At 42.6% G+C, this 26,813-nt stretch overlaps 1 protein-coding gene across 3 annotated transcripts; it reads right to left on the reverse strand.

Moving 5' to 3' along the window:
- Nucleotides 1-828: 828 nt before the first annotated feature.
- On the reverse strand, nucleotides 829-24,958 carry pex6 (peroxisomal biogenesis factor 6). Of its 3 annotated transcripts, none has more exons than XM_046047170.1 (18): nucleotides 24,433-24,958; nucleotides 22,700-23,320; nucleotides 21,927-22,096; nucleotides 17,621-17,704; nucleotides 14,971-15,082; nucleotides 12,430-12,563; nucleotides 12,243-12,345; nucleotides 10,535-10,737; nucleotides 10,161-10,347; nucleotides 9,897-9,973; nucleotides 9,702-9,819; nucleotides 8,654-8,859; nucleotides 6,296-6,357; nucleotides 4,426-4,534; nucleotides 4,112-4,228; nucleotides 3,648-3,725; nucleotides 3,272-3,411; nucleotides 829-1,196 (listed from the first exon to the last, which is right to left on the reverse strand). In XM_046047170.1, exons 1-18 carry the CDS (start codon nucleotides 24,922-24,924, stop codon nucleotides 1,060-1,062), a joined length of 3,150 nt encoding a protein of 1,049 aa, XP_045903126.1. In that variant the 5' UTR covers nucleotides 24,925-24,958; the 3' UTR covers nucleotides 829-1,059. The 3 variants fall into 3 exon arrangements, with proteins under 3 accessions (XP_045903126.1, XP_045903124.1, XP_045903125.1); XM_046047168.1 differs by having other exon boundaries at nucleotides 12,243-12,366; XM_046047169.1 differs by having other exon boundaries at nucleotides 12,243-12,348; nucleotides 24,433-24,957.
- Nucleotides 24,959-26,813: the final 1,855 nt, after the last annotated feature.

The raw sequence follows: 26,813 nt of genomic DNA on the forward strand, positions 1-26,813 counted from the left end.
CTATAAATTTGTAATTGTTTCAAATTTTTTACATTTGTAAATTAATGGCTACCAATTTTTATAAATGAGTTTATTTTACACATTGTTGAAAAAAAGTTTTTGAATATCAATATATTGTAAATTTGTGTTCTTTAATCGTAAATAATTTTTTTTACTATGAAATACGTTACTTTTATCTCGTAAATTTACCACTCTAATCTCAGAATTTGTACATTAGTTTTTTACTCTAATTAAATTTTTTTGCTTTATCTTGTTAATTTGCCACTTTAATTGCAGAGAACATCACATTCAGTCAGTTCTTAACTCGTAAAATTGAGTTTTATCGCGTAAATTTATAACTTTAATCTCAGAATTGTTTTTTTACATAAATTTGAGATTTTTTTACTCCTAAATTTACCGCTTTAATCTCAGAATGTCAGGTTTTTTAATTGTAAATTATTTTTAAAAAACTTTTTAAATTTATTTTAAGCACTGCTTAATTGTTGGAGATTCTGGTGTTGAATGTCATGGTTTGCTCAACACATTTTACGCAAAGGTTGACAGATTATGATACTATACTATATGATCCACTGAAATTTTCTATCTTTATACTATAGTTTTATTCACTGCAGTGATTTGTTTACAACATACATCACTGATTCAGTATAATTAACATTGGTTATGGTCATATTAGTAATAAAAGCAGAACAGGTATGTCACCATATTAATCCAGTAATTGTTAACGAGAGTAATTTTCTTTGAAAAGCCACACAAACCTTGTCTGGTGCATGAAGAAACTCTCAACCTGATTGGCTGATCTGACCCTTTTGATGTACTGTCAAAAAAACCTCAAATCATACGTTTAATTTAACTTGTGTACATTACATTTCACAATTGTATAACTTCTCCTCTTGTTTACATCATTTACATCATCTACAGTTTATCACAATGTTGATTTCTGGTGGTTGGCACCTTAATTAGACCTTCATCAGTTCTTAAAACATCCAGTAAGGTGTTGAAGAGTGGTCATCATCATGATCATCATCAGCGACTGATTGATGACGATTTTCTACGAAGTTTCTACTTTGCTGTGAGTCTCTGTTGAATGTTTTTGTATCGCAGCAGCTCCTGGTCTGAAACAGACGGCTTGAAGTTTTCTAATGCTGCCGAGAAATCCGCAACGGAGACGTGTATAGGCGAGTCCTCCGAGTCCAGACCTGAGAGAAAGAGCGATAAAATGTGAATGTAGACAGACGAGCCTCGACTGCACATCTGGGCTGAACCAGGTCCACTTATTTTCAATTTACCACTGTACTCTCAGAAAATATAGGAGTTTTTATTTAAAATTGTGTGCTTTAATCCCAGAATATCAGAGATTTTATTTTGTAAATTTGTGAATTTTTTACTCATAAATTCACCACTCTAACCTCAGAATATAATTTTTTACTCGTAAATTCACCACTCTTACGTCAGAATATAATTTTCTACTCGTAAATTCACCACTCTTACGTCAGAATATAATTTTCTACTCGTAAATTCACCACTCTAACCTCAGAATATAATTTTCTACTCGTAAATTCACCACTCTAACCTCAGAATATAATTTTCTACTCGTAAATTCACCACTCTTACGTCAGAATATAATTTTCTACTCGTAAATTCACCACTCTAACGTCAGAATATAATTTTTTACTCGTAAATTCACCACTCTTACGTCAGAATATAATTTTCTACTCGTAAATTCACCACTCTAACCTCAGAATATAATTTTCTACTCGTAAATTCACCACTCTAACCTCAGAATATAATTTTCTACTCGTAAATTCACCACTCTTACGTCAGAATATAATTTTCTACTCGTAAATTCACCACTCTAACGTCAGAATATAATTTTTTACTCGTAAATTCACCACTCTTACGTCAGAATATAATTTTCTACTCGTAAATTCACCACTCTAACCTCAGAATATAATTTTCTACTCGTAAATTCACCACTCTAACCTCAGAATATAATTTTCTACTCGTAAATTCACCACTCTTACGTCAGAATATAATTTTCTACTCGTAAATTCACCACTCTAACGTCAGAATATAATTTTTTACTCGTAAATTCACCACTCTTACGTCAGAATATAATTTTCTACTCGTAAATTCACCACTCTAACCTCAGAATATAATTTTCTACTCGTAAATTCACCACTCTAACCTCAGAATATAATTTTCTACTCGTAAATTCACCACTCTTACGTCAGAATATAATTTTTTACTCGTAAATTCACCACTCTTACGTCAGAATATAATTTTCTACTCGTAAATTCACCACTCTTACGTCAGAATATAATTTTCTACTCGTAAATTCACCACTCTAACCTCAGAATATAATTTTCTACTCGTAAATTCACCACTCTAACGTCAGAATATAATTTTTTACTTGTAAACTTACCACTCTAATTTTTTTATTGTAAATCTCGCAGGTCCACTTTTTACTATCACATCTTTAACCCCACAAATGTTTTCTGTTTCTAGGGTAAAAAACAGCTGTTTTAAAGGTTTTTTTTCCAACAATGTTGCCGTGTTCACAAATCTTATTATTTCTTATAGAAACGACGGACGTTCGGTTACCACCAATAAAACACTGACCCAAATCTTAAACAAATAATATTACACCCCGTTTCTTTATCTCTCCTAAATAAAAAACATATGACATTAAATAAGGTAAGTCGAGTCAGTTTAGAGACTTTGCTACAATAAAATACTTAAGAAATCATCAAGTTAAACTAACATCATGATTTACTATAATTATGCAATAAGTGTTTTTATCTCTGTGGATTAAAGAATCTGGAAACTGTCCACAGAATAATCTCATGTACTCTGTGGCGTCCGGTCTGATAAAAGCTGACAACACGAAGAAAAGTGACGGCTGAAGATTTAATATGCATTTTCTTATAACATTACTGACGCTAATTATTATTATTATGTCAAGTAGGTGATGACTAATAAAGCAGAATGTTTCAAAAACATTAACTTTGACACGACAGACGTCAACCAAGATCAAATACAAAGTCTAAAAAAGGCCTCATAGATTTAAACCATTATATCTGGCACTTTGATCTAACGGTTTGGTGAGTTTATGAGCGAGTGCACTGTGTAATAGAGGCACTGTTGGAGCTCTACAGTCGTTTGAACCCTGTTCACCTGTTGCAACAACAAAAATAAGAAGCGTGATCGTCTCTGTAGTTCTTGTGGTTGAAAATTTCAACTTTAAATCCGCTTCTTTTTTGTGTTTTCTCACCGTCGTCGATGAGGGCGATCTTCCTCTTGACGGCGGCCGTCATGGCGTCCGAACAGAGAGCGTACAGGTCGGCGCCGGTCATGTGAGCGGGGCAACGATCCACCACATCATGCAGGTCCACAGCAGAGTCCAGCTGGAACCTGGAGGGATTGAAGGCATCCAGTTTCAGACACAACACCATTAAGACTAATCACACGTGGAGCCCAGTTATTATGTTACTTTTCATTCGTTATCTTTGGTCCCAGGATTCAGATCTTGGGTGCATAAATTCTTTTTTAAAACACCGAATCATCTCTCAGGACTTCATGAAGTTTTTTTCCTGATCCAGACCAACTGTTCGTGTGCTGTGGTCCGGTAGGGACCGCGCTGTTCTTACTTTCTGAGGATGGCCTGCAGAACCTGCAGCTGAGAGACCCGGTCCTCGTTGATCCCAACATAGACCAGCTTATCAAACCTGGAGGGGACACGAGAGACGCCGACATCATGCGTTGTATTTTAAGACAAAAACCTGACCGGTGTTTATAATGCACGAGTTTCCAGACTTTCAAGGTCAAATTTGATTCAATATGACGGATGATAGATGGGATGCAGTCGGCGTTGCAGTATTTATATAGTTCTGCTATTTTTAATTTGAACTGCAAGTCTGCATTTCTTATTTTACTCTTCTGTACATTTTTAACAATTCTTCATTCTATCTAGTTCAAGTTCTGCTTGTTGAATTCTGATGTACAGAAAATGGAAACGAGCAGAAAGAATAAAAGATATCTAAAGACAAGTTGAGCTTCAGGTGAGTCTGTGATTCGACAGCGTCACAGCAGACACAGGTGTGCGACCTCTGACCTGCCGGGCCTCAGCAGCGATTGGTCCAGCAGGTCGGGACGGTTTGTGGCTCCGATCACAAAAACGCCGACGGACGAGTGCAGAGTGTCGAGCTCGGCCAGCAGCTGGGACACGACTCTGCACAGGGACATTCAATCAAACTTTATTGAAACACGTTGCAGGGGGCTTCACAATAAAAGACAAAGAAAATACAAAAAGCAACAAAAACACAAGATAATGTTCTATAAAAGACGTTTAATAAAGTAATTAAGGATATAAACTACTAAATGATGTGGAAAGCGCGTCATGCAGAGAGTGAGCCGGTAAACACTCACCTGTCCATCACCCCTCCAGAGTCTCCAGTGCGCCCCCTGCTGGGAGCCAGAGAGTCCAGCTCATCGAAGAAGACGACGCAGGGAGCTGCCGAGCGCGCTCTGCAGAACACTGAACACAGCATCAGTCTACAGTCTCACAAACATCTGGTCAATAAAGTCTCTGTGACCATCACAGGTCGTAAAGCGCCGAGCGCTCCAGTCCAGATTTTATTTGCAGACAATACAAGTTGTCTCAAGATAAATAAACTCGCACTCACAAACTAATTAAATTTAATTTGGACACAACTCAGTAAACACTTAAATTAAAATATTATATTATATTGTGTACATTTAATTGGTTTTTATTGTATGTTGTGACGACCTGCTGGGTATTAGGGATCCAACGATTACAGATTTTGTTGGTCAGTAAAAATAATCACGGTTTCACGATTGTTACGCATTAATTAATTTAATAACACTAGTAATGATTATTAATATAAGAGGAATATTAACTTAATTTATCTCCCAGGGGAAATTATATTAAAGGACGGGAATAAACTGAATTGCTGTCATCAGCATCACACGTATGTTTTAGTGAAAATGAGAACGTCTCTCTTGCGGTGTTAATAACCGAAATGCAGTTAACTGGAAGTCTTCAGTCCTGAACGTTTATAAGCTCCTGATGTTTTGTTAGTGTTTTACACCAACACAGACAGGAGGAGGCGACAGCTCGATTTAACGTTAAATGTTCAGTGACTGAAGGTCTGCAGTCCATAAAAACTTAACGCAGCAACAAACCGCACGGGGGCGGCACAAGCTATTGAAAATAACGGGCCTCATAGCGCAGCGGTGCTGTCGTCTGAAAGGCAACACCTGCTTTGTTTGTTTACGCTGCACCGGAAGCTCGACTCTCACCTCGACTGTACTTGCCGCGCTATTGAACTCCGTTATTATGTATGACCTTTACTTGGGCGCCGCGTGCAAAGCTGGGCGCTGCAGCAAGTTTAATGCAGGTATTCGCTCCTTTAGCAGGAACCTTTTAACAGCAAGCTTTTAACTGTGATGTTTTAAAGCAAGATTAATAGTGAAATCCTGTAATCGCTGCATCCCTGCCGGGGACAACAGATTGGAAATAGCCTTTGGGCTAATTCTGGCATATTTACATTGCTGAAACAACATATTACTAAAAACAATGCACTTCCTGAAAAGTTGGTGCATGAAGCTGAACTACAGTAAAAGAAGGAAACAGATTTTTATTTTGAAAGTCTTCAAGCCAGCCATAAACTCCTTTTGCGTTCTGAGGCTTTTATTTTGAAAACCTAGCCTGCAGCTGGTGTTTTTGTTGTTATTTCAATAGTTTTTTTAAAAGAGAATCTGAAATTCAGTTCATTCTTTTTATGCTTTATCTTTTTATTTGATGTTCAACAAACAAACATGCACAACTACAGGAACAGCGAGTCAAAGGTTTAGCAGGAAGATGAAAACTGGGACATCGTTTTACTGTTCGTCTCAGTTTTCTCTTCCAAAAAGAGTTCACAGATCTCAGATATCAAACTTGTTTTGTGTCTATGTGAGGTAGAATTACTGTTTTTATCAATGCAGTCTGGAGGCTTTGACGAGAGCGATACAGCTGCTGTTTCTGGTTAAACAAAAAAGATCTTTCTCTTTAAAAAAGTCTCTTTGGAGGGATATTTTGTAACAACAATCTGAGCCTGTCCGCCGCAAAAAAAAAAAGCTCGTTTCGTGGACGTACTCTGAGCCGTGTTTCGCAATACTACCCTGACTTCCAGGTTGAAACAAAAACAAAGTTTTTCACTTTGCATTATTACCACTGATAGAAAAGATGAACAAAAGTTTACAAAATAAAACTCAAATCTAGCACAATACAAACCTTCTCTGATGTTCTCTTCACTCTGACCCACGTACATGTTGATGAGCTCCGGACCTTTAACACTGAAACACAAACAGGTTCAAGGAATTTAAAGTCAGCTGCATTAAAGTGGCTTCAGGATCTTTACATGTTCTTACACAGCCCGCACAAAAATATGCAAATGTAACAGAGAAAAATGCTCTTTCACACACATTTTATTTATCACTTAATGGTTTTATTGAATATTTGTGAATTTTATCTCATGGAGTTATTTATATTTCTCTTTATTTTTGCTAATGATCCCTGTGGAAATGACCCTAGCTGCACGCTATCCCGTCTGAACCTCCTAGGCTTCCGTAGCGCTCCGTCTCGTTTAGCACCGCTGAGGGTGGAAAAGTGCCGCTGGGCCAACGTACCGGTTTCTTTGGAAACTGAACCATTTACGTTATAACTTTCAAGGCATATCGTCTGATGTTACGTATCAGTGTTTCTATGGATTTGTTGCATTTAATATTTTCTGGACAGTGTTAATGGCTCTCTGTGAGCACTTTGCACATGATGTGATGTTAAACTAATGCATTTGTGATGTATTTTAAAACATGAAGCTGTCTGCAGTCTCGTTTTGCACCGCTGACGGGACCAGGTAGCGAACAACAACAGCGGACCCAGACGTGTTAACGGAAGCTTCTGAGAAGCGCGTGCAAATTGTAATTTACTAAAAGCAGTTGACTCTGAGCTCCTCCTGCGGGTAAACAGCGTAGCTGTCAGAGCAGAATCCAGAACGACTACGGGGGTTAATTTGTCCGAAAGCTGCAGCGCTGCTCCCCGTCGTCACGACACCGCTCGCCAGGTCCTCTCCAAGCAACGCTCTGAAGCCGCCGGTGACGTTTGGACAATCTCACCGCTGATTGGCTTTTGCAACATCGCGTCAAGCGAATTTCTCACCCAAGTTGAAAAATTTGACTTGCGCGAACCAGCGGATGTCGCGACAAACGCCTCTTTCGCGCCGCCCGGAGCGAATTCGCAGGAATTAACACAGCTTAAGAGGAAGCCAGAAGGCCATTAATAAGTGCATTGTGTCTACAGGAGCCTGTAAATTGTGAAAGAGAAGCCATCTCTCTCTCTCGTCCTTCACACGCCCTGTGAAAACCTGTTGTACTCAGAATGCACCGCCCTTGTGAGGAACGCCGACAACGCCCACCCGCTCTGATTCGCTATGCGCCACAGCGGTATCCTCCCCGTGAATAAAGGAGCGAAAGGGGAAAAAGGACAGTGAGAATTGAGCCTGATTGCGTCGGAGTAAAAAACTATTTTTTCTTGTGAGTAAACGTGTGTAAAACAAGATTTTAATCATCTACACAAGCTTCGGCCTCGTTACTGTTCGTATCATCCCGCATCTACTTACCGGCATAAAGCCAAAACGCCGTAACCAAATGCCCAGACCAGGATCTTTCTGCCAGCGGACCGCCAGAAAGCATTTTCTTTGTTGCCCAGCTGGTTTTTCTTTCTGTGTGTGTGTGTGTTGCCACTCGAACCTTAATTTTGTGATTAATTGATTTTGCTGGAAGACTGGGATGAATTTATGTTGTTACTTTGAATGAACTGAAAAGACCAACTTTTGTGCTTTTGTGAATCGATTGGAAAGAGCCTATTTTGTGTTTTTTCCTTACCAAGAGAATACTGAACGCCGATACTCAGAGGACAATTTGAGTTTTCTTACAAAGCATTTTTGTTTTGCGTGTGTGCATTAAAACTCCTGAGGTGTGGTTTTCATTACACTGTTGGTGTCATTAAACGTGGGGGGGTCCATATTTTGATATATGGGTCCTTTGTGACATTTGATTAAAAAGCATTAGTATCTTATATGTCAGGAGAAGACCTGACTGGCACATTTAAAAGCTACTAAACAAGCTTTAAGAACTTCCAGTTTGTACTCCGGTAGAAAACAGAACAAAGCTTTCTTTCTTTAGCTGATAGAACAACAGTATCCAGGAGGGTTCCTCCTCTAAACAAACTCAAGGCGACAGCACACAGAGCTGCCGTCTCTTCATTTCCAGCCACAAGGCATCAACATGAGGACAAAACCAAAATAAATGCATCATGTCCTGCGGATCAGTTCTGACCGTGTTCTAATATTTCGAGTGCTGGTATGAGACACACAACCTGCCTCCAAGGAAGCGGTTTATCAAACGTGGAGTAGAGTTCAATCATATTATTTTAAAAAGAAATTATCCACGTACAGATTCATCTTTTAAGTAGTTCCCTCTGGTTCCTTTAATCCAGCAAACTGCGGTTAGAGACTGATTAGATCTGAACAATCTCAAGATGTTGGGATCTGTTTCCTGCCGTCTGTGTCGAGGAAGGTGAAGGTGTTCCTACCTGAGGAAGGTCATGGAGCACTCAGTAGCCACGGCTTTGGCCAGCAGAGTTTTCCCCGTCCCTGGTGGTCCGTAAAGCAGGACTCCGGTCCGGTTCAGACCCAGAGACAGGAGCTCTGGACGCTGCAGAGGAAGCTGAACAGTGTCCAGGATCTCTTTCTTCACCTGCTGCAGACCTCCAACGTCCTCCCAACGCACATCAGGGATCTGATCACACAGAGAGTTAACCAGCCGCTAGGGTGACGGGTAACCAGCCGCTAGGGTGACGGGTAACCAGCCGCTAGGGTGACGGGTAACCAGCCGCTAGGGTGACGGGTAACCAGCCGCTAGGGTGACGGGTAACCAGCCGCTAGGTTACAGTTAGCTAGGCTACAGTTAACCAGCCGCTAGGGTGACGGGTAACCAGCCGCTAGGGTGACGGGTAACCAGCCGCTAGGGTGACGGGTAACCAGCCGCTAGGTTACAGTTAGCTAGGGTGACGGGTAACCAGCCGCTAGGGTGACGGGTAACCAGCCGCTAGGTTACAGTTAACCAGCCGCTAGGGTGACGGGTAACCAGCCGCTAGGTTACAGTTAACCAGCCGCTAAGGTTACAGTTAACCAGCCGCTAGGGTGACGGGTAACCAGCCGCTAGGGTGACGGGTAACCAGCCGCTAGGGTGACGGGTAGGGTGACGGCAGTTAGATTACAGTTAACCAGCCGCTAGGTTATAGTTAACCAGCAGTTAGGTTACAGTTAACCAGCCGCTAGGTTACAGTTAACCAGCCGCTAGGTTACAGTTAACCAGCCGCTAGGGTGACGGGTAACCAGCCGCTAGGGTGACGGGTAACCAGCCGCTAGGGTGACGGGTAACCAGCCGCTAGGTTACAGTTAACCAGCAGTTAGGTTACAGTTAACCAGCAGTTCGGTTACAGTTAACCAGCAGTTCGGTTACAGTTAACCAGCAGTTCGGTTACAGTTAACCAGCAGTTCGGTTACAGTTAACCAGCAGTTCGGTTACAGTTAACCAGCAGTTCGGTTACAGTTAACCAGCAGTCGGGGTCTCATCACCTTGGGGGCTCCGATGGCCGTGGACTGGGCGTCCTGCAGGGTCTTCAGGGCGGAGGTCAAGTCCTGGTTCAGGATGGTCACTCCACTGGAGCACAGATCCTCCTCCTGCCGGCCTCCACTGGGAATAGAGCAGGACTTTAAAAAACAACACCGAATTTAACCGGCACAGCTCTTATTATCTGTCTTTAGTCTCACCAGGTGAGAATCAGCCTCCTGCAGGCGGCTCGACCTGCCGCCACTAGCAGAGCGCTCAGATCCCCCAACACAAAACCCTGAGGAGGAAGACGTGGAGAAATCACCGTTACTGAAGCCAGATGTTTCAGATGTTTGTTCTCAACATTTACAGACACTCTTTTGGTCCCTGAGCTGGTCTGGTCCCTGTGCTGGACCCTGGTCTGGACCCTGATCTGGACCCTGTGTGCTGGTCGTCAAATTGCTGATGTTTGAACAGTGACGTACCGCAGTGAGTTTGGACAGTCTCTCCAGGTCGACGTCTCTCCCCAGGTGAAGGTCTCGGCTCAGGCTGACCAGCATCGAGTGCCGCTGCTCCTCAGTGGGACTCTCTAACGCCACCTGGTGGACAAACGACGCCATGACACCTGCAGACAGATCCCGAGGTCTGCTGACCGTCGCCACCACCACCACACTGAAACACAAAGACAACCAGGGTTCACTTCCTCTGAACTGAACCTCAGCAGGATGTGAGCAGGAGTTCAGGGTCAAATGATGGCGGGCAGAGGAACTTCCTGTCGTGGGTTAGAAAGACCTCTAATTTCTGTCTCCACCTGCAGCAGATCAATGTTACTGTAGGAGGGTTAAAGGCAGTCAGTGACCTGGTGGGGACGCTGTGGAGCAGCTGGCAGAACGCAGCCGGGACCCTGCCGTCCTCCTCGGCGCCACCACGAGGTCTGAGCAGGAGCTGCAGGTTCCTGAGCAGCAGGATGCAGGGCTGCAGGGCGTCGGCCCGCTGAAACACCGAGGTCAGCTTCACCTCCGAGGCTGCAGGAGTGTCAGCGCACACGCTCACGCAGTCCACCTGCACACAGGTAACAACAGGAAGTGGAACTGAAACAACGTGTAACAGCACCTCCTCCTCCTCCAGCCGGTCCGGAGCTGCTGTGCAGACCAGATTTAGCAAAATCCTTCCAATACATGATACCTGAATAAGACTCTCACAGTTTCCTTCTTTCTTTTGGCTTTTCTGTAATCTGAAGCCGTTTCAGCACCGTTTTATGTTTCAGGTTGTTGAAATAAGCCATTAAGTGTTTTCTACAATAAAAAATAATAATAAATCACGGACCATGACGGATAAAGGATGTTGATCAGCGACTACTAAGCCTTTTCTCTCTTATGGCCTTTATCTTAAACTCTCCACAATACCTGAGACCCGTTACTGGTCTTGTCACGTGATCAAAGTGAGGATGACGTTGCAGCGTGCAGCCTCACGTCATGTACCGCAGCCTTCAGTCCCAGATGCTGACACCCCGGCCTCCATCAAGGCAAAGATCCAGCTGGACGACCTCTACAGGAGGCGTTTCCCACACACTGATTTATTTGTGGCGGCCTGACACATTATCAAGGCTGATTTAACTTTGATTTAGTTTCTATTTAAAATGGGTCAAATCCTATTTGATGACAGAGCATTTATTCTCTCTCCCTCAGAACTGCATCAAACTTGGAAACCAGGACTCATTTTAACTAAACATTAAGTCAACAACTCATCTAATTTTCTCGCCTTTTTGTCGAGCCAGTTGTGAGAAACAAGTCGTCTTTACTAAGTATATAGATTTAGTTTAAGTCTCTTAATAATCACACGAGAAGTTTCTGTAATTTAAATGTCTTTGGATTTCAAAATTTCCCACAAGAAAGATGCTTTAGTCATTTAAAAAACATTCATCTGTTTCACAGATACTGAATCCAAATCTATTCTTTTATAGTGCAGGAGTTAAATATCAACATGTATTTAACAAACTATAAGAAGCTGTTTAAAGTGTCAAACAGAGAACTTTGCATAAATAAAATATAAATCTATCAGAGAGCCTGAGGAGACACGAACTCTCAGACAGTTTTTACTAGGGGTGTGGAAAATAAATGGCTGCAGAGTGTAAAGTGCGTAGTTCAACACGTATCTGACTCTAATAGTTAAGAACAGCAGCCTCATAAATAAAAACAGCAGCAGAGGTCAGTAATAACGCTGTAATAATGTAATGTTAGCTACAATTACATGAAGTAACATTAAATATCTGCATTTCAACTACTACTTTGGATTGTTACAAATACTTTGATTACTTGGTACTTTGAAAGCAAACAGTGAGTAAAATACACCTGTATCCTGTTTGTTTTACAGTCGCATCGTAGCCTCATAATCGTAATGAGGTGCCTAGAAATTCCCGCCCTTGAGGTGACGCGTCGAGGAATCGAACCGTGAGACCAGTGAAGATGCACAATCCTAGTTTTTACGCTTTAGTCTACGGAGAGAAGAAGAAGAAACACATGTCTGAACAAACGTGAGTAAGTGGAGGACAGGGTCAGCTGTTCTACCTTCAGCAGGTGGAGGTTCAGTCTGCGACTCGCCGCGCCGACCGCCGTCATCTTACCGCTTCCTGCAGGACCGTGAAGCAGGACGGTGCAGCCTGACAGGGAGCTGCTGCAACCACACAAAACACTGACATCACCGATGACCACATGTCCCATCATCATGCTTTATGAGAACAGGCCGGTCAGTTACCTGCGGTGCAGGTGCGGGAGGATGATGCTGCCGAGGAGGTCGACGGTCTTTTGGAGGCCCGGAGGAGACAGACTGCTCCACAGAGACGCTCCCTCCACAGAGCAGCAGGGGACGGGGCTGTTGGTGGACGCTCGCTGAGGAGACACAAACTGGGAGTAAGATCCTGATTCATACGACAGTGATTCTGACACGTGGGCGGATCAATTCAATCGAAACAAACGCACCTCCCTGAGCGGCATCAACCCACTGATGGTGAGGAGCAACACGGGATGCACAGATCTGATACCGATATCGGCCCCATACTGACTCAAACAGCTGGATCCCAAGCAAATGCGTCAGCAGCGGCGTCCGGGTCCAGCCTGATGTCGCCTCACACGTAACAGAATGATTCCCAGTCTCGTCCTCAGAGTGAGGAACACAGCTTATTCATTTTCAACTGATCTCGGATCTGCGGATCCCCAAAGCCCAGGTATCAGGACTCAAAAGGTCACATTGGTGCATCCTCATGGTTCTTTCAGACCAAAAGCGAAGTGAGCGCTGGGGGCGCTGCGTTTACATACAGTCGCAGGAAAACGTATGTGAACCCTGATGAATTACCTGGATTTCTGTGTAAATTTGTCATAAAATATGATCTGATTTTCATCTAAGTCACAACAACAGACAAACACAGTCTGCTTAAACTAACTTCACACAAATAATTAGATGTTTTCAAGTTTTTATTGAACACAGCGTGGAAACAGTCACAGTGCAGAAACAGTATGTGAACCCGTCAGCTAATGACTTCTCCAAAAGCTAATGGGAAGTCAGCCAACCTGAAGTCCAATCAATAAGACGAGATTGGAGGTGTTGGTTAGAGTCGCCCTATAAAATAACACAACTGTTCCCATGAAGCATTGCCTGATATTAACCATGCCTCGACCAAAAGAGCTCTCAGAAGACCTCAGATTAAGAATTGACTTGCATGAAGCTGGAAAGGGTTACAGAAGTGTCTCTAACAGTCTTGATGTCCATCAGTAAGACAAACTGTCTATAAATAGAGAAAGTTCAGCACTGTTGCTGCACGAGCACAGTGCAGAATACTCAACGAGGTTAAGAAGGATCCTCGAGTTACAGCTGAAGACTCACAGAACTCTCTGGAACATGCTCTGTTGACGACTCTCCGATACGTAAAACACTAAACAAGAATGGAGTTCACGTGGAGGAAGCTACTGCTGTCACAAAAAAAAAAACACTGCTGCACGTCTGAAGTTTGCAAAATCACGCCTGGATGTTCCGCAGCACTACTGGCTAAATATTGTGTCAATAGATGAAGCCAAAGTTGATTTGTTTGGAAGGAACACACAACCCTTATGTGTGGAGGAAAAAAGGTACAGCACACCAACATGAAAACCATCCATCCCAAATGTATGGTGGAGGGGGCATCATGGTTTGGGGCAGCCTCAGGGCCTGCAAAGGTTGCTATCATCGACGGAAAAATGTATTCCTAAATTTATCAAGACATTTTGCAGGAGAATGTCAGGCCATCTGTCCGCCAGTTGAAGCTCATCAGGAGATGATGCAACAGGACAAGGACCCAAAGCACAGAAGTAAACCAGCAACAGAACGGCTTCAGCAGAAGAACATACTCCTTATGGAGTGGCCCAGCCAGAGTCCTGCCCTCAGCCCGACTGAGATGCTGTGGCGTGACGTCAAGCGAGTGGTTCACACCAGACATCCCGAGAATATTGCTGAACTGAAACAGATATGTAAAGAAGATTGGTCCAAAATTCCTGTTGTTCAGGTCTGATCTGCAGGAAATGTTTGGTTGAGATTGTTGCTGCCAAGGAGGGTCAACCAGTTATTAAATCCAATTACTTCTTCCAGCCTTCCAGATATAATTGTTTGTGCAGAGATAGTTTAAGCAGACTGTGTTTGTCTGTTGTTGTTAGCGTCGGTTGGCACCTCCAGCAACATGTTTACTTTGGGTTCATACTGAATGCACAGTTAGGAACAACCAACACACATATCCACCCACAGTTCTCACAGAGAATTTACATTTACTGTAAAAAGCTGCTCTGTGGAGACGACAATCAAAATCACCTGCAACCAAAAGTAACAGAGAAAACCTGAAACGTCACAGAAACCAGCCAAAGAGACGACGTCCAGCTTCAGGTGAGCTCTGTATTAGTTACAATTTAGATCCCTTTTTAAAGAGAGGCAGCAAACTACTTTGGTTGTTATGAGCCGTCCTTCACCAGCTGATTTCTGCCCGACGACAACATGAACTGCAATAAATACTTTTTAAGGATTGTGGGAGAAAGTCATGATTCTCATTGTGACTGGAGTCGTGCAGCTATAACTGAATACCAACAGGCTGAAGGTCCGAGGCGCTAGTCGACTGGGAACCGGAAGGTCGCCGGTTCAAGTCCAGCACGGACCTGAACCCCTAACTGCTCCCCGGGCGCCGCACAGTGGCTGCTCCCAGTGTGGACGGGTTGAATGCAGAGGACAATAAATTTCACCTCAGGGATCAATAAAGTGTAGGAAAGAAAAAAAGGTCACCATGTAGAGTGAGGTGTGCTGTCTGTCGGCCAGGTAAGCTCCTCCTCCTTCTTCTTCTTCTCTTTCTGCAGACGGACATACTGTCTGCACTCTGAAGAACAGCACTGGACACCTGACAGAGGTCAAAGGTCACACAGACTCATCACAGAGCAGGTCGACGAAACACTTGAACTCATTTCCTGTTTATTTATTACAAGTGTGACGAACTGTACTTCATATTAGTGTTTAAGACCCGGAGCAGCAGAGAGGAACGTCTGGAATCACAACTGAATGATGAGGTTTTGTGTCGCAATCAAACGCAGATCAGAGCTGATCAGGACTTTAGGATTATCTAATGCACGCCTCAGAGACCCGGGGGGGGGGGAAGGAAATGAATTCGAGCCCACGAGTCTAGAAAACTGAATATAAACCAAATAAATCTTGTTAATTTTAAGACGAAAACACTGATGTGAGAATAAGATAAATGTGAAGAAAAGGACACTGGAAGCAGCTGGTCCTGGTTCTTGGGGGGTCTTCATTGATACCGTTTGACTGCCTGGCACATATACAAGCCATAAAGTGATTCGCCTGTGCTTTAACTCTGACGACCTGCGTTTTAAGACTGATAATTGTTGACTGCTTAGCTCCGTTTGCAAAAGTACAAAGTTAAAGTAAGAAATGTCTGATGTACCGTTTTATATTTTAATGCGTCTCTGCGGTCTCCTGTGGCCTGACCTTTGCTCGACCTCCGGAGACCTGTGGTTGTACGTGATCAGATTTCAGAATAGATGGTGGTTTCCAGTAAAAAAGAGGAATGGAAAGTCGGCGCTTGCTGGCCACTCGGCTCTTTAGATAAATAAAAAAGGTCTCTCTGAAGGCATCTGTGCGGATCTCGCTCACATGAAGGGAGGTGAGAAAAGAGGTGTGAAAATAAGACCAGGGTCAAGTTTTCATCTTTTAAATCTATATCATTTGAGTTTATAATATTCATTACTACATTTGAGATAACATATTTTATATGTATCCCCTGATGATGTCTGGATGATTGTTTTGATCAGCAACGAAGGAGCTTTGTGCTAATCTGACAGCAACAGGGGAGGCCTTTCTCTGCTTTTGAAGAGTCCGGGCAGGTGATTGATTTTTGCTGTTCTAGCCGTTTTCAGTGCAAAAACAGCGGCCTTTGTGTCAATAAAGACCATCCTCGCGGGCCGCCATCTTGGTGAGGTCGGCTGAGCTGATAAGTTTTGTTTCGGTCATCAGATTGAAGTAGAGAAGAAGAGTTTGCTTTGGCGGAGGCGGTGTTTGTTTCTGTAGGATGTTCTGTTCTCAAGCTGTGGCCTGTAAAGCGTGTGAGTGCTTTAGGTCACAGGAATATTGACTGTTTTTATCGATATTTTAATGTTTTGGAAGCTTTATGTTCTTTGGAACGTGGCTGTATGGAGAGAAATAATGTTCTGAAGATAACTCCCAATAAAAGTGAACATTTAAACAGTAAATATGGACAAAAATGGACATTCACCTGCTATATTTTTGAAAGATGTAATAACTGTTCTTTTCATCAGATTTACAGTTAAAGGTGTATTCCAGGTGGATTAGAAGATATTCGGATGCATTATAATATACCTTAGGATGGTTTTGATGGTTTATTGCATTAAAATATAGCTATAAAATATTTAAAATATAAAATAAAATATATAAAATATATAAATATAAAATATTTTTTACCAGGCGAGGATGAAAATATATATATTTTTTCTGTATTTCATCTCCATGTAGTCTGTAATGGTAAATATGTTAATGTACAATGGATTTATATTCCTTAGCTTCTGACCTTTCAAAGGAGACCAGAATTATGAATCTAGGCCTGATGGTTGAGGAGATATTACTGATTTATTTTGGGTTTGTTATTTTAGGCGTTTTTCCTGGAAGTAGGTCATGAGTTAGAGAGACCTGCATGATATGTTTTATTACCTTATTAGGAGAATTGTTTGTAAAGTGAGGCAAAGGGGAGTTGCGACTACTGGACACAAGGAAGTAATGTAGAAACCTTCTGATAGCCACTGATTGTTTGTCCATTTCTTTATGCACGTTGCTGCCGGAGGAGCTCGGGGCAGAAGTGTGAGTTGATGTTTGATTAGATATAAGCTTTTTGCCCTGCTGTTAATTCCTTTTTGTCTTTTTAAATTAGCTCACTGGTGAGGCGGAACAGGTACTCCTTTTTAAAAAGGGAGGACTAAACCTCCTGTCTGAATTTAGTGAAGAACATTTCTTGAACATTTCTTTGGGTGAACACCGCAGGAGAAACTAAAAGCCTTTTCCAATTTGTCTTCGTCTTCTTCCTCTCTTCTGGAAGGGTAAGTTAGTATTTACTTACTTTAAGATCCACACAGCTCATTCCAGGTTACGTGTTCAGCGCCCTGCTCTCTGGAAGAGGGGTGCAGGGGAACTTTTGAATCTGGAGTTAGAAATCCAATACAGACGGTCAGGCCAGTACCTACTGTTGAAACTAACTTCAGAGGTTGCCCTTTTTCCTAAGTGGTATCTGAATTTATAATGGCGAAGGGCGCCCGGTTCCTTGCGGTGGGCCACTTGTCGCTACAGCACTAAGAAGGCAGAATAATCTCCTGCGTCCTCTCCGGTGTTCAGCTGATGGGAGTGTGTGTTTGTGTACCTGAATATTCCCTCTGAATTGTTCTCCAGCAGGTCCGGGTGGTTTTCGGCTGGAACTGTCAGGATGTCGCCCTGAGAAACCAGTCTGCACAGAGAGAAGACAAACTGGGAGTCACATCAGGACACGCGTCCACCAGCAGGTGGCGCTGTGCGTTTGGGCCGCAACTCCTGCAAAGTACAGCCGCGTTGACGGCGAATCAAAAGTGCGTTCAGACGTTTTTGGAGTTGAGAAGCTCCGCAAGTGCCGACGGGAGGCTGCACGGCAACACAATGAAGGTTAACCCACCTGCTAGCACGTCTGCCGTGAGGCCGATGGGCACCGCTGTAGGGTTAACCGGTCGACGTCCTGTGATGACTATAGTAAAGGAAATATTAACGCATAATCTACACTGATTACTGCGTTGACACTCATCTTATTTAACGGCTCTGCGTGAGCCGAACGGCCGCAGGTAGGGTTAACCTCCATTGTGTTGCTGTGCAGCCTCCCATCGGCACCGTGGTCGGCACTTGCGGAGCTTCTCAACTCCAAAAACGTTTAAATACACTTTTGATTTGCCGATATTCAAAATTTACACAGTTGATTTCTCGCCTAAAAACTTCTCAGAAGTATATCTAAAGTTCTGTTTTTGGCCTCTAAAGAATAAAACGCTTTGCAGTAGGAGCTATACTGTACGCCGAATGAGATTAACGGCATCACGTTTTGTGCGCGGAGGCTTCTGGGAAGAACCGTATATGGAAGTTCAACTTCCGTCAACTTTGTCTGCAGCTGGATCCTTCTCGTTTCCACTGCAGCAATTTTACCCAGGAACTAAGAACCTTTTCTACAGCAGAGACTGGGGGTGGGGGGGAATCGATACAGCAGAGTATCGCAATATTTTACGTGGCAATATTGTATCGATACGCGGAGGTCAAGTATCGATTTTTTTAATATAAATTGTACATGAGAAAATTACTTTTTGATACTATAATAATAAAATCAATTGCTTCTTCAGTCCACGAGAAAAAGAGTTTTCCTTTGGGGAAACAATTTGAAGTTGGAAAAAAGGTAATATATTCTAACATGTTTAAAATCGCAATAATATCATATCGTGACATATGTATCATGATACGATCGTATCGTGACATAAGTATCATGATAATATATCGTGACATAGGTATCGTGATAATATCGTATTGCAATAATATCGTATCGTGATATAAGTATTGTGATACTATCGTATTGCAATAATATAGTATCGTGACAATATCGTTTCATGGCATGAGTATCGTGACAATATCGTTTCGTGGCATGAGTATCGTGACAATATCGTTTCGTGGCATGAGTATCGTGACAATATCGTTTCGTGGCATGAGTATCGTGATAATATCGTATCGTGACATAGGTATCGTGATAATATCGTATCGTGACATAAGTATCGTGACAATATGTTATCGTGACAAAAGTATCGTGACAATATGTTATCGTGACAAAAGTATCGTGACATAAGTATCGTGACAATATGTTATCGTGACATAAGTATCGTGACAATATGTTATCGTGACATAAGTATCGTGACATAAGTATCGTGACATAAGTATCGTGACAATATGTTATCGTGACATAAGTATCGTGATAATATGGTATCGTGACAATATGTTATCGTGACATAAGTATCGTGATAATATGTTATCGTGACATAAGTATCGTGACATAAGTATCGTGATAATATGTTAACGTGACATAAGTATCGTGATAATATGTTATCGTGACATAAGTATCGTGACATGTTATCGTGACATAAGTATCGTGACATAAGTATCGTGATAATATGTTATCGTGACATAAGTATCGTGATAATATGTTATCGTGACATAAGTATCGTGATAATATGTTATCGTGACATAAGTATCGTGATAATATGTTATCGTGACATAAGTATCGTGATATGTTATCGTGACATAAGTATCGTGATAATATCGTATCGTGACAATATGTTATCGTGACAATATGTTATCGTGACATACGTATTGTGATAATATGTTATCGTGACATAAGTATCGTGACATAAGTATCGTGATAATATGTTAACGTGACATACGTATTGTGATAATATGTTATCGTGACATAAGTATCGTGACATAAGTATCGTGATAATATGTTAACGTGACATACATTACATTTACTGATTTGACGTCTGACGTTTTTATCCAAAGCGACTTACATTTGAGAAACAACATACAAGTATCAACTACAGATCTACAACTGACAACACATACTAGTAAGAGCTCAAAGTTCATATCACATCAATGGGGTAGATACCGAGGGAAGGAAGTAAGAGTTAACAAGAAAGTGCAATCAATACAAGATCATTGTAGGGGATAGAAGAAGAAGAGCACAGGAAGTGCATGTTAGAGGTTAGGAGTTAGCGGTGTTATAAGAGGAAGTGTTCTCGGAAGAGAAGTATCGTGACATAAGTATCGTAAATAATATGTTATCGTGACATAAGTATCATGATAATATCGTATAATGGACAGTGTCCCATAATGACGTTTTGTTTGGCATACCACAAAGTCGGCTCGTTAATTTGCCTAATCTTCGCAGGTCTTCAGACAGTGTTGGCAACAACGGGCAGGAAGTTCCGGGTACTTTCAGTGGAAACGCAGCTTATGTCGCACTTTCAAAACCAAAATTACATGAAAGCATTCCCTGAATTTAGCTGTAACTTGTGATGTAGGCAACGACATATACCACGTCAAGCTGTGGGTGTACGTACAGTCAGCAGGGAAAAATTAGGCAGGTCAGCGTCTATCATCAGTTTAAAAGTACTGGACAGGTAGGCTGGTGCTGTCTCTGCTTTAGATGAGATGACGAACTGATCAAAAAGCTGTCGAGACAATTTATTGTTGGACTGACAGAACCTCCAGCTGCAGGAACAAGTGGATTATGCATGAAATCAATAGCATCCAGCCAGAGGGAACGAACACTGACCGTCCACAGCGGGCCGGTCGCTCTGCACTCTCCTGTCTCCGGTCCGCTCCACTTCCTCTCCTGTCTCCGGTCCGCTCCACTTCCTCTGCGGTACGGGTTGTATCGCTAGTACGGCCGACACGCTGTGAACGGTTGGTGGTTGTTCCCTCCTGCTGGATGAATATCACCATGATCCATGCACTCCTGCAGCTGTGGCCTCTCTGCAGCGCCACGCAACTTTCTAAATTCTTCCCTCTCACGGAGAAAAGAGAGGTCAGTTCGCAAATACAGCTGCAGCTGTTGTGTGAAGCGTAATTGTAGCAAAATGGCTACATATGATAATAAAAATAATAATAATAAAAATAAAAAGACAAACATGCTTGAGCTCCTTTGTTTTCAGTTATGGGTTTTTCCGATTTGGTTTTGAAACGAAATAATGAAAGAACCATACACGGATTTCCTAAAACGTTAAGATTAATAGTAAATGGTGGCGACACAGATGAAGAAAGCTATCAGAAAATTCTTCTGCGTGTGATTTTAACCCTTACATTCATCAATTATGTTAGCCTCTGTCAGGATTTTTTTCCTATGGGTTTTTTTTTTTGCTCTTTAGGTGTGAAAAATAAAATTAGAATATCACTAAAGTGCAGCAAGGAAGAAATATTTATTTAACAAACCAATGAAGAAAATTATATAGTATGTAAAAATACATCTTTAATGCTGTTAAACTAATGTGGTCACATATTTTAACATATTCTAATACAGTTTAATGCCGTGCTAAAACGCTGAACTTCACTTCTGACTCCACCTTCACCCTGAGCTCCACCTTCACTGCTGCTGGCACTTGAGCATTCAGCCATTCATCATCACTGCCACGAGTATTCTCCTCAACTTATTCTGATGGAATTTGCTTCACCGTCCTGAATGCATTTCTATTACTGGCTGCAAAACACTAAATGTTACTCACATAATGTAACTAATCTGCACAAAATATAGTTTTTGTTATAAAAACTGCAAGTGTAACATAAATCCATTGATTTACATCCAAAACAAGTTGGTGCACATGAAGTATTTTCAGGAAAAACAACCTCAGTAACAGTTAATCGTAGTTGAAATATAGCCAGCGATGCATAATGTCCAATCATAATTTCCTCCCAACATAAATCAATATGTGGAAATTTTAACAATTGTTTTACACCTTAGTTGTTACCAAATTGGTGTTAAAGGTGTTAAAGCACACGCAGGTTTGATTTCCTGTTAAGCAGTAAAAGTATGTTGATTTCTTGTGTTCTACCTGCAAACGAAGCACATTATAACCATCATTATAGTTAGTATACAGTGAATTAAACGACATGCTGACCTGGGCGTCCTGAAGTGTTCAGACAGCAGGTTGTCGTAGCAGCTGAGGTTGTTGTACAGCGGAGAGACGACCGGCTGGATGTGAAGCTCGCTGGCGAACGGCGGAGAAGCTGAGCGGCAGAAACTGTCAGAGCGGCGGGCGTCGGGCACCGGAGGTGACGGCCTCCACCTCTGAGACAAAACAACAAACCCCCAAACTGGTGTTACTCACTTCTTAACACAGTAAAAGTCTTCTGGCCTTACATCATGTGTTCATCATGTGACGCATTAAAGTAGAATGTTTTACGACCTCGGCTTTATTTTCTCTCATAATTCTGGCTTTTACACCATAAAGTGTTTATCTCAGGTATCAATGAGGGTACAGAACCATACCGATTCCACACATACAGCCGTGCACATAGGTTTGCATACTCGTTCGTTACGCTACGTCCCCTGATGACTTTCACACAACCGGAGTCAGCAGAGACTAAATGGCGTTGCGCCCTGCGAACACTCTGAATGACTGCAGACAACACGGCTCGCACATCTGAAGTAACTGAAGCTGTCAGATAAATACAGGGAAGTAAAAAGTACAACATCTGAGATGTGGTGCAGCAGAAGTAGAAAATACTACAGTACTTAAATGTACTGTCAAATACAACAGGGTCGGTCTGCAGGTGAGTGTTTGAAGCAGTTTGCCTGTTGGGCCTGCAGAGGGCGCAGATGACCCTCGCAGGGGCCCCGACCCCCAGGTTGGGGGCCACTGGTGTGTGTCGTGTGAGTGTGTTGAAGCACCTTCATCCTCAGTGTGCAGCTGTTCACGGGAACCTCTTCTCCTTCAGTCATGTTGAACCACAACGTTCCCGATATGAAACCAACTTCTCCGTGGTTCTGGTTCAGGTCTGGACTCTGTGATAAATCCACCGCCATCACAGAGACCAGTCGCTCTCTGCACACGGGGGCCCCCCTGACCTCGGTCTGGTCAGCAGGAGGTCTGGAGGACCCGCCGGGCCTGGACAGCCTCACCCACTCCTGGTGAAACAGCCCCAGCCTGAGCAGCAGCTGCTTGCTCACAAACACACAGCTGTCCGCGTCCACGGCCGCGCCCCGCTGACCTCCGACCCCGAGCCACCGCCGAGCGTCCGCCACCCGGACGTCCAGCCTGCACTCCAGCGCCTGCAGGACCCCCGAGAACCCCGAGCCCAGCAGCTTCCGGCTGTCCAGCAGAGACCGCCCCCCTCCGAGGCCGTCGGCGTAATGAGCGAAGTCCGACACGCACAGTCTGAGCGGTCTGCAGGGCGGGGGGGCGCCCGGGGGGTCCACCGAGTCCCAGCAGTCTGTCAGAACCAGAGACGTGTCGGCCGTGATCCGACCCTGCGTCACAGGACTGCAGTCCAACACCAGCAGCTCCGTCAGCTGGAAACAACGATTAGTCGATTAATCGGTCGGTTTTCACGAAGCATTAAATCGAAAAAATAATCAGATGGATCGATAATAAAAATAATCGTAAGCAGGAAAAAAACTGCCGCCGTATTTCAATCGTTTATTAATAAACATATTAGTGATTTAAAATATTTTCCGTTCATGTTTAGTTTCTGTGGATTGTTGGGACGGCTGCACGTTACGGTCACATTTTATTTGTCATATAAAACATTAAAACAGAACATTTAAACTCAAAGAACAAATATTTAGTTTATGTCCTCAAGAAAACCTCTTAAAAGCTTTTTACTAGTTTGTTGAGACAGAAAGTTTTCAGACCGTTTAAAACGTGATCTTGGAAAAAGTGAAGAGCATCTGTCCATATTTTAACAAATATAATATTAAATTTACTGAAGATTTATCCAAAATATTTGATTAATCATACATTTGTTTTAATAGTTTAAAACATCTTTTGCTGACACAAGGAACAAAACTGGTTTTAAATTAAATGATTAAATAAATGAAACTTTATTTAAACCAAATATAGATGTTTAAAAGGAAGTTTTTATTTGGAATAACCTCAGAGATATTTCATTTAACATTTTTCATGTAAAAATATTTCAGGGTCCACAGATGTGAAGATTTGCTGCTTTTCCTTTTAATTACTTTAATTTATTTGTAATAAAGTTTAGCTGAAACACTGTGATGGAGTCACTCCGAGTAACTGTGACAGCATCTCTCACTATTTTCAGAATTTAAAAAATAAATAAATTGATAAATAAAGACAATAATCAGCAGATTAAATGTTAAAATGAGCTCCAGCTCAGCAACCTGCTTTACACCAGTGAGGAGGAAAACGAAGCTGATGCTATAATACCATCTGGAAGGATTATTAAATGCCGAGAACATTTTGAACACTTTCTGCACCAATTTATGGTGGAAACTTTCTTATTTACACAAAAGGAAACACGAACTTTCCTTTTCTTCCTTCTATATTTACATTGCACATAAACTGTCCTCCAATCATTTTCATTGTTATTGATCATTTCTTGTGCACATGTCCCCTGGGTCCCCAGGGTCCCCAGAGGAAAAGACGCCCCTGACTTTACCTGTCCCGGCTCGTCTCCCAGCAGCAGCGGCTCTCCCCGCCGGGCCAGCAGCCACTGTCCCGGGCGGCAGAGCTCCAGCAGCCCGCCGGTGAACCGCTCCGCTCCGGCCCAGCGGAGGCTCTGCCTGCTGCGGGCTCCCAGCACCACTCTGTCCAGGCTGACGGGCTCCAGAGCCCGGACGGTCCCCGTGCTGCCGAGCCGCTGGAGCCCGTGGTGCCGCGTGAAGAGGCGGCTGGCGAACAGCCGGACGCGGCTCCCGGACTCGGCTCCTCCGCAGCCCGCGGTCTCCTCCTCGGTGGTCGGGTGAACGCGCAGTAAAATGCCCGGCGGGCTCCCGGAACGCGGAGGCCGCTGCGGGGTGAAGAGGACGGTGGGAGGGTCGGTGTCGTTCCGGAAAACCGAGTCCAGGTGAGACTTTAACATCAAAACGTCCAGAGGACTCAGGTGCGACGGGAAACTCTCCAAACTACACAGCTGCACCTGCACCGCCATCTTGGACCTGCGTCATCAACGCTGCGTCATCACGGTTTCCGGCGCGTCATCGTCGCCACCTGGTGGACGATGAGAGGAACTGCGACCCAAGACTGACCCTGTTCCCCAAATCCAGCACAAAACAACAAGGCTAATAATAATAATAATAATAATAATAATAATAATGATGATAATAATAATGATAATGATAATAATAATAATTGTTATAATGCTAATAATGCTAATGCTAATAATATTGCTAATAATGCTAATGCTAATGCTAATAATGATAATAATAATGATAATAATATTGCTAATAATGATAATAATAATAATTGTCTTATTGTCAGCAGATATTCCCACATATTTCTAAAGACTACACTATGTGGAAGCCTATATACAGTATATGCAGTTTAGTTAGGTTTAAGCACCCAAACTACTTGGTAATGTTTAGGTTGAATTAAGTACATTAAGGCAGATGGATTACATTAGAGTTAGGGTAACATGGGGTGATGAGACGGTTATTCTAACAAAAAACAGAAAATGTCACAATTTTTTTCCTCAACATTTCGCCTGGCTGCCGCTCGTCTCACTGAACTAAAAATTTCCTCTGTTTCATCACAATTTTTTAAATGATTTCATCAAAGCTATTCTGACATGAGTTGATCAAATTTTTTTGTCAGTTAAAATAAGCTGTCCATTTTATTTTATTGTGTTCAATTTATATATATATATGTATATTGAAATTAAGAGGAGCCTTGAGATAAGTTTGTTTAGAGAGAAAGATTTTTGGTTAAAGTGCTGCTAATAAAGTTCCAGCAGCTTCACAGTTTAAAAGTCTGAGAAATAAATTATAGGAAAGCTGATACCAGGCAGGTTTATTTCTACAACAGAGGTCTATAATCCTCTTGCTTTTAACCAGCTACTTGTAGTTTATTTTATCTGTAATTTGCACCTATTGAAGTGATTTCACACCATGTGTGTGTGGGGGGGGTCATCTTACCCCACTCTACCCTACTTAAAAGCCCAGGGCGTCTCATACGGACTCTGAAGGCTAACTTACGTGTCAAATACAGATGCTTTGTCAGGCTTTCTCGAGGCGTCGGCATTTGACGCCCAGGTGTCTGCACCACGAAGCAGGATCTGAGTTTATCCGGGTAACTTCGGGGTTAACCCTGCTGGGTTTTCAGCACCACGAAGGTGGTTCACTTCTTACTGCGATAGATCTCCATGGTAACTGATGCTGAACGGCTAACCTGCTCCGGAGGAGAGATCGACATCACCACCTGTAGGAAATCCCACAGACTGTTTCAGCCAACAGGCTGCTTGATGTTTGCAGCGGTGATGTGGAGAAACTCTTGTAGGCTAAAGCGACATCATCCTACAGAGACTGATTATTGTTGAGGAGAGTTTTCAGCAGCTTAGAAGTTCAGATTCAGTCTTTCAGCCACTATCTGAGCACATTTTATGGCATGAATGGATTTTTCGTTTCGTTGCTTTATGAAGTTAATTTAAAACAATGTTTGGACACTTTGAGTGTGTTAAATAAATTAATCTAATTTTTGAAGTGACGAGAAGTTTTTTAAAGTGAGGTGGAATGAATACTTAGGCCTATTCAGTGCCCGAGCCTTTTAATGTGGAAACACAGCCGAGCTGAACAGAACAAGGCTGATACTGTCAAACAAAAGTATTGTCCTTTCAGGGGCTCAGTATAAAACACGAAACCTTAAAAACTGAGGGGGGAATACTTTTGAGTGAAGGTTACTCTTTATTGGACTTAAACAGACCTGAGGCCAGTTGTTGAGAGTTTGGATCTAGATCAGGTTGTGTCCTTGGGTTTACTGGAAACCGTTGCGGCTGTGGCTCATGAGGTAGAGCGGGTTGCCCGTTAATCGGAGCATGAGGAAGTG

This window comes from Micropterus dolomieu, linkage group LG04 (genome assembly GCF_021292245.1).
Source record: "Micropterus dolomieu isolate WLL.071019.BEF.003 ecotype Adirondacks linkage group LG04, ASM2129224v1, whole genome shotgun sequence".
Lineage (NCBI taxonomy): Eukaryota > Metazoa > Chordata > Actinopteri > Centrarchiformes > Centrarchidae > Micropterus > Micropterus dolomieu.

Excerpts from the sequence above, each read along its gene's own strand:
- pex6 (XM_046047168.1), bottom strand. The coding sequence starts at position 24,924 with ATGGCGGTGCAGGTGCAGCTGTGTAGTTTGGAGAGTTTCCCGTCGCAC. Across the intron at positions 10,348-10,534 it reads CTCCACAGCGTCCCCACCAG|TGTGGTGGTGGTGGCGACGG; the intron begins GTCACTGACTGC and ends TTTGTGTTTCAG. Across the intron at positions 9,974-10,160 it reads GACTGTCCAAACTCACTGCG|GGTTTTGTGTTGGGGGATCT; the intron begins GTACGTCACTGT and ends CTTCCTCCTCAG.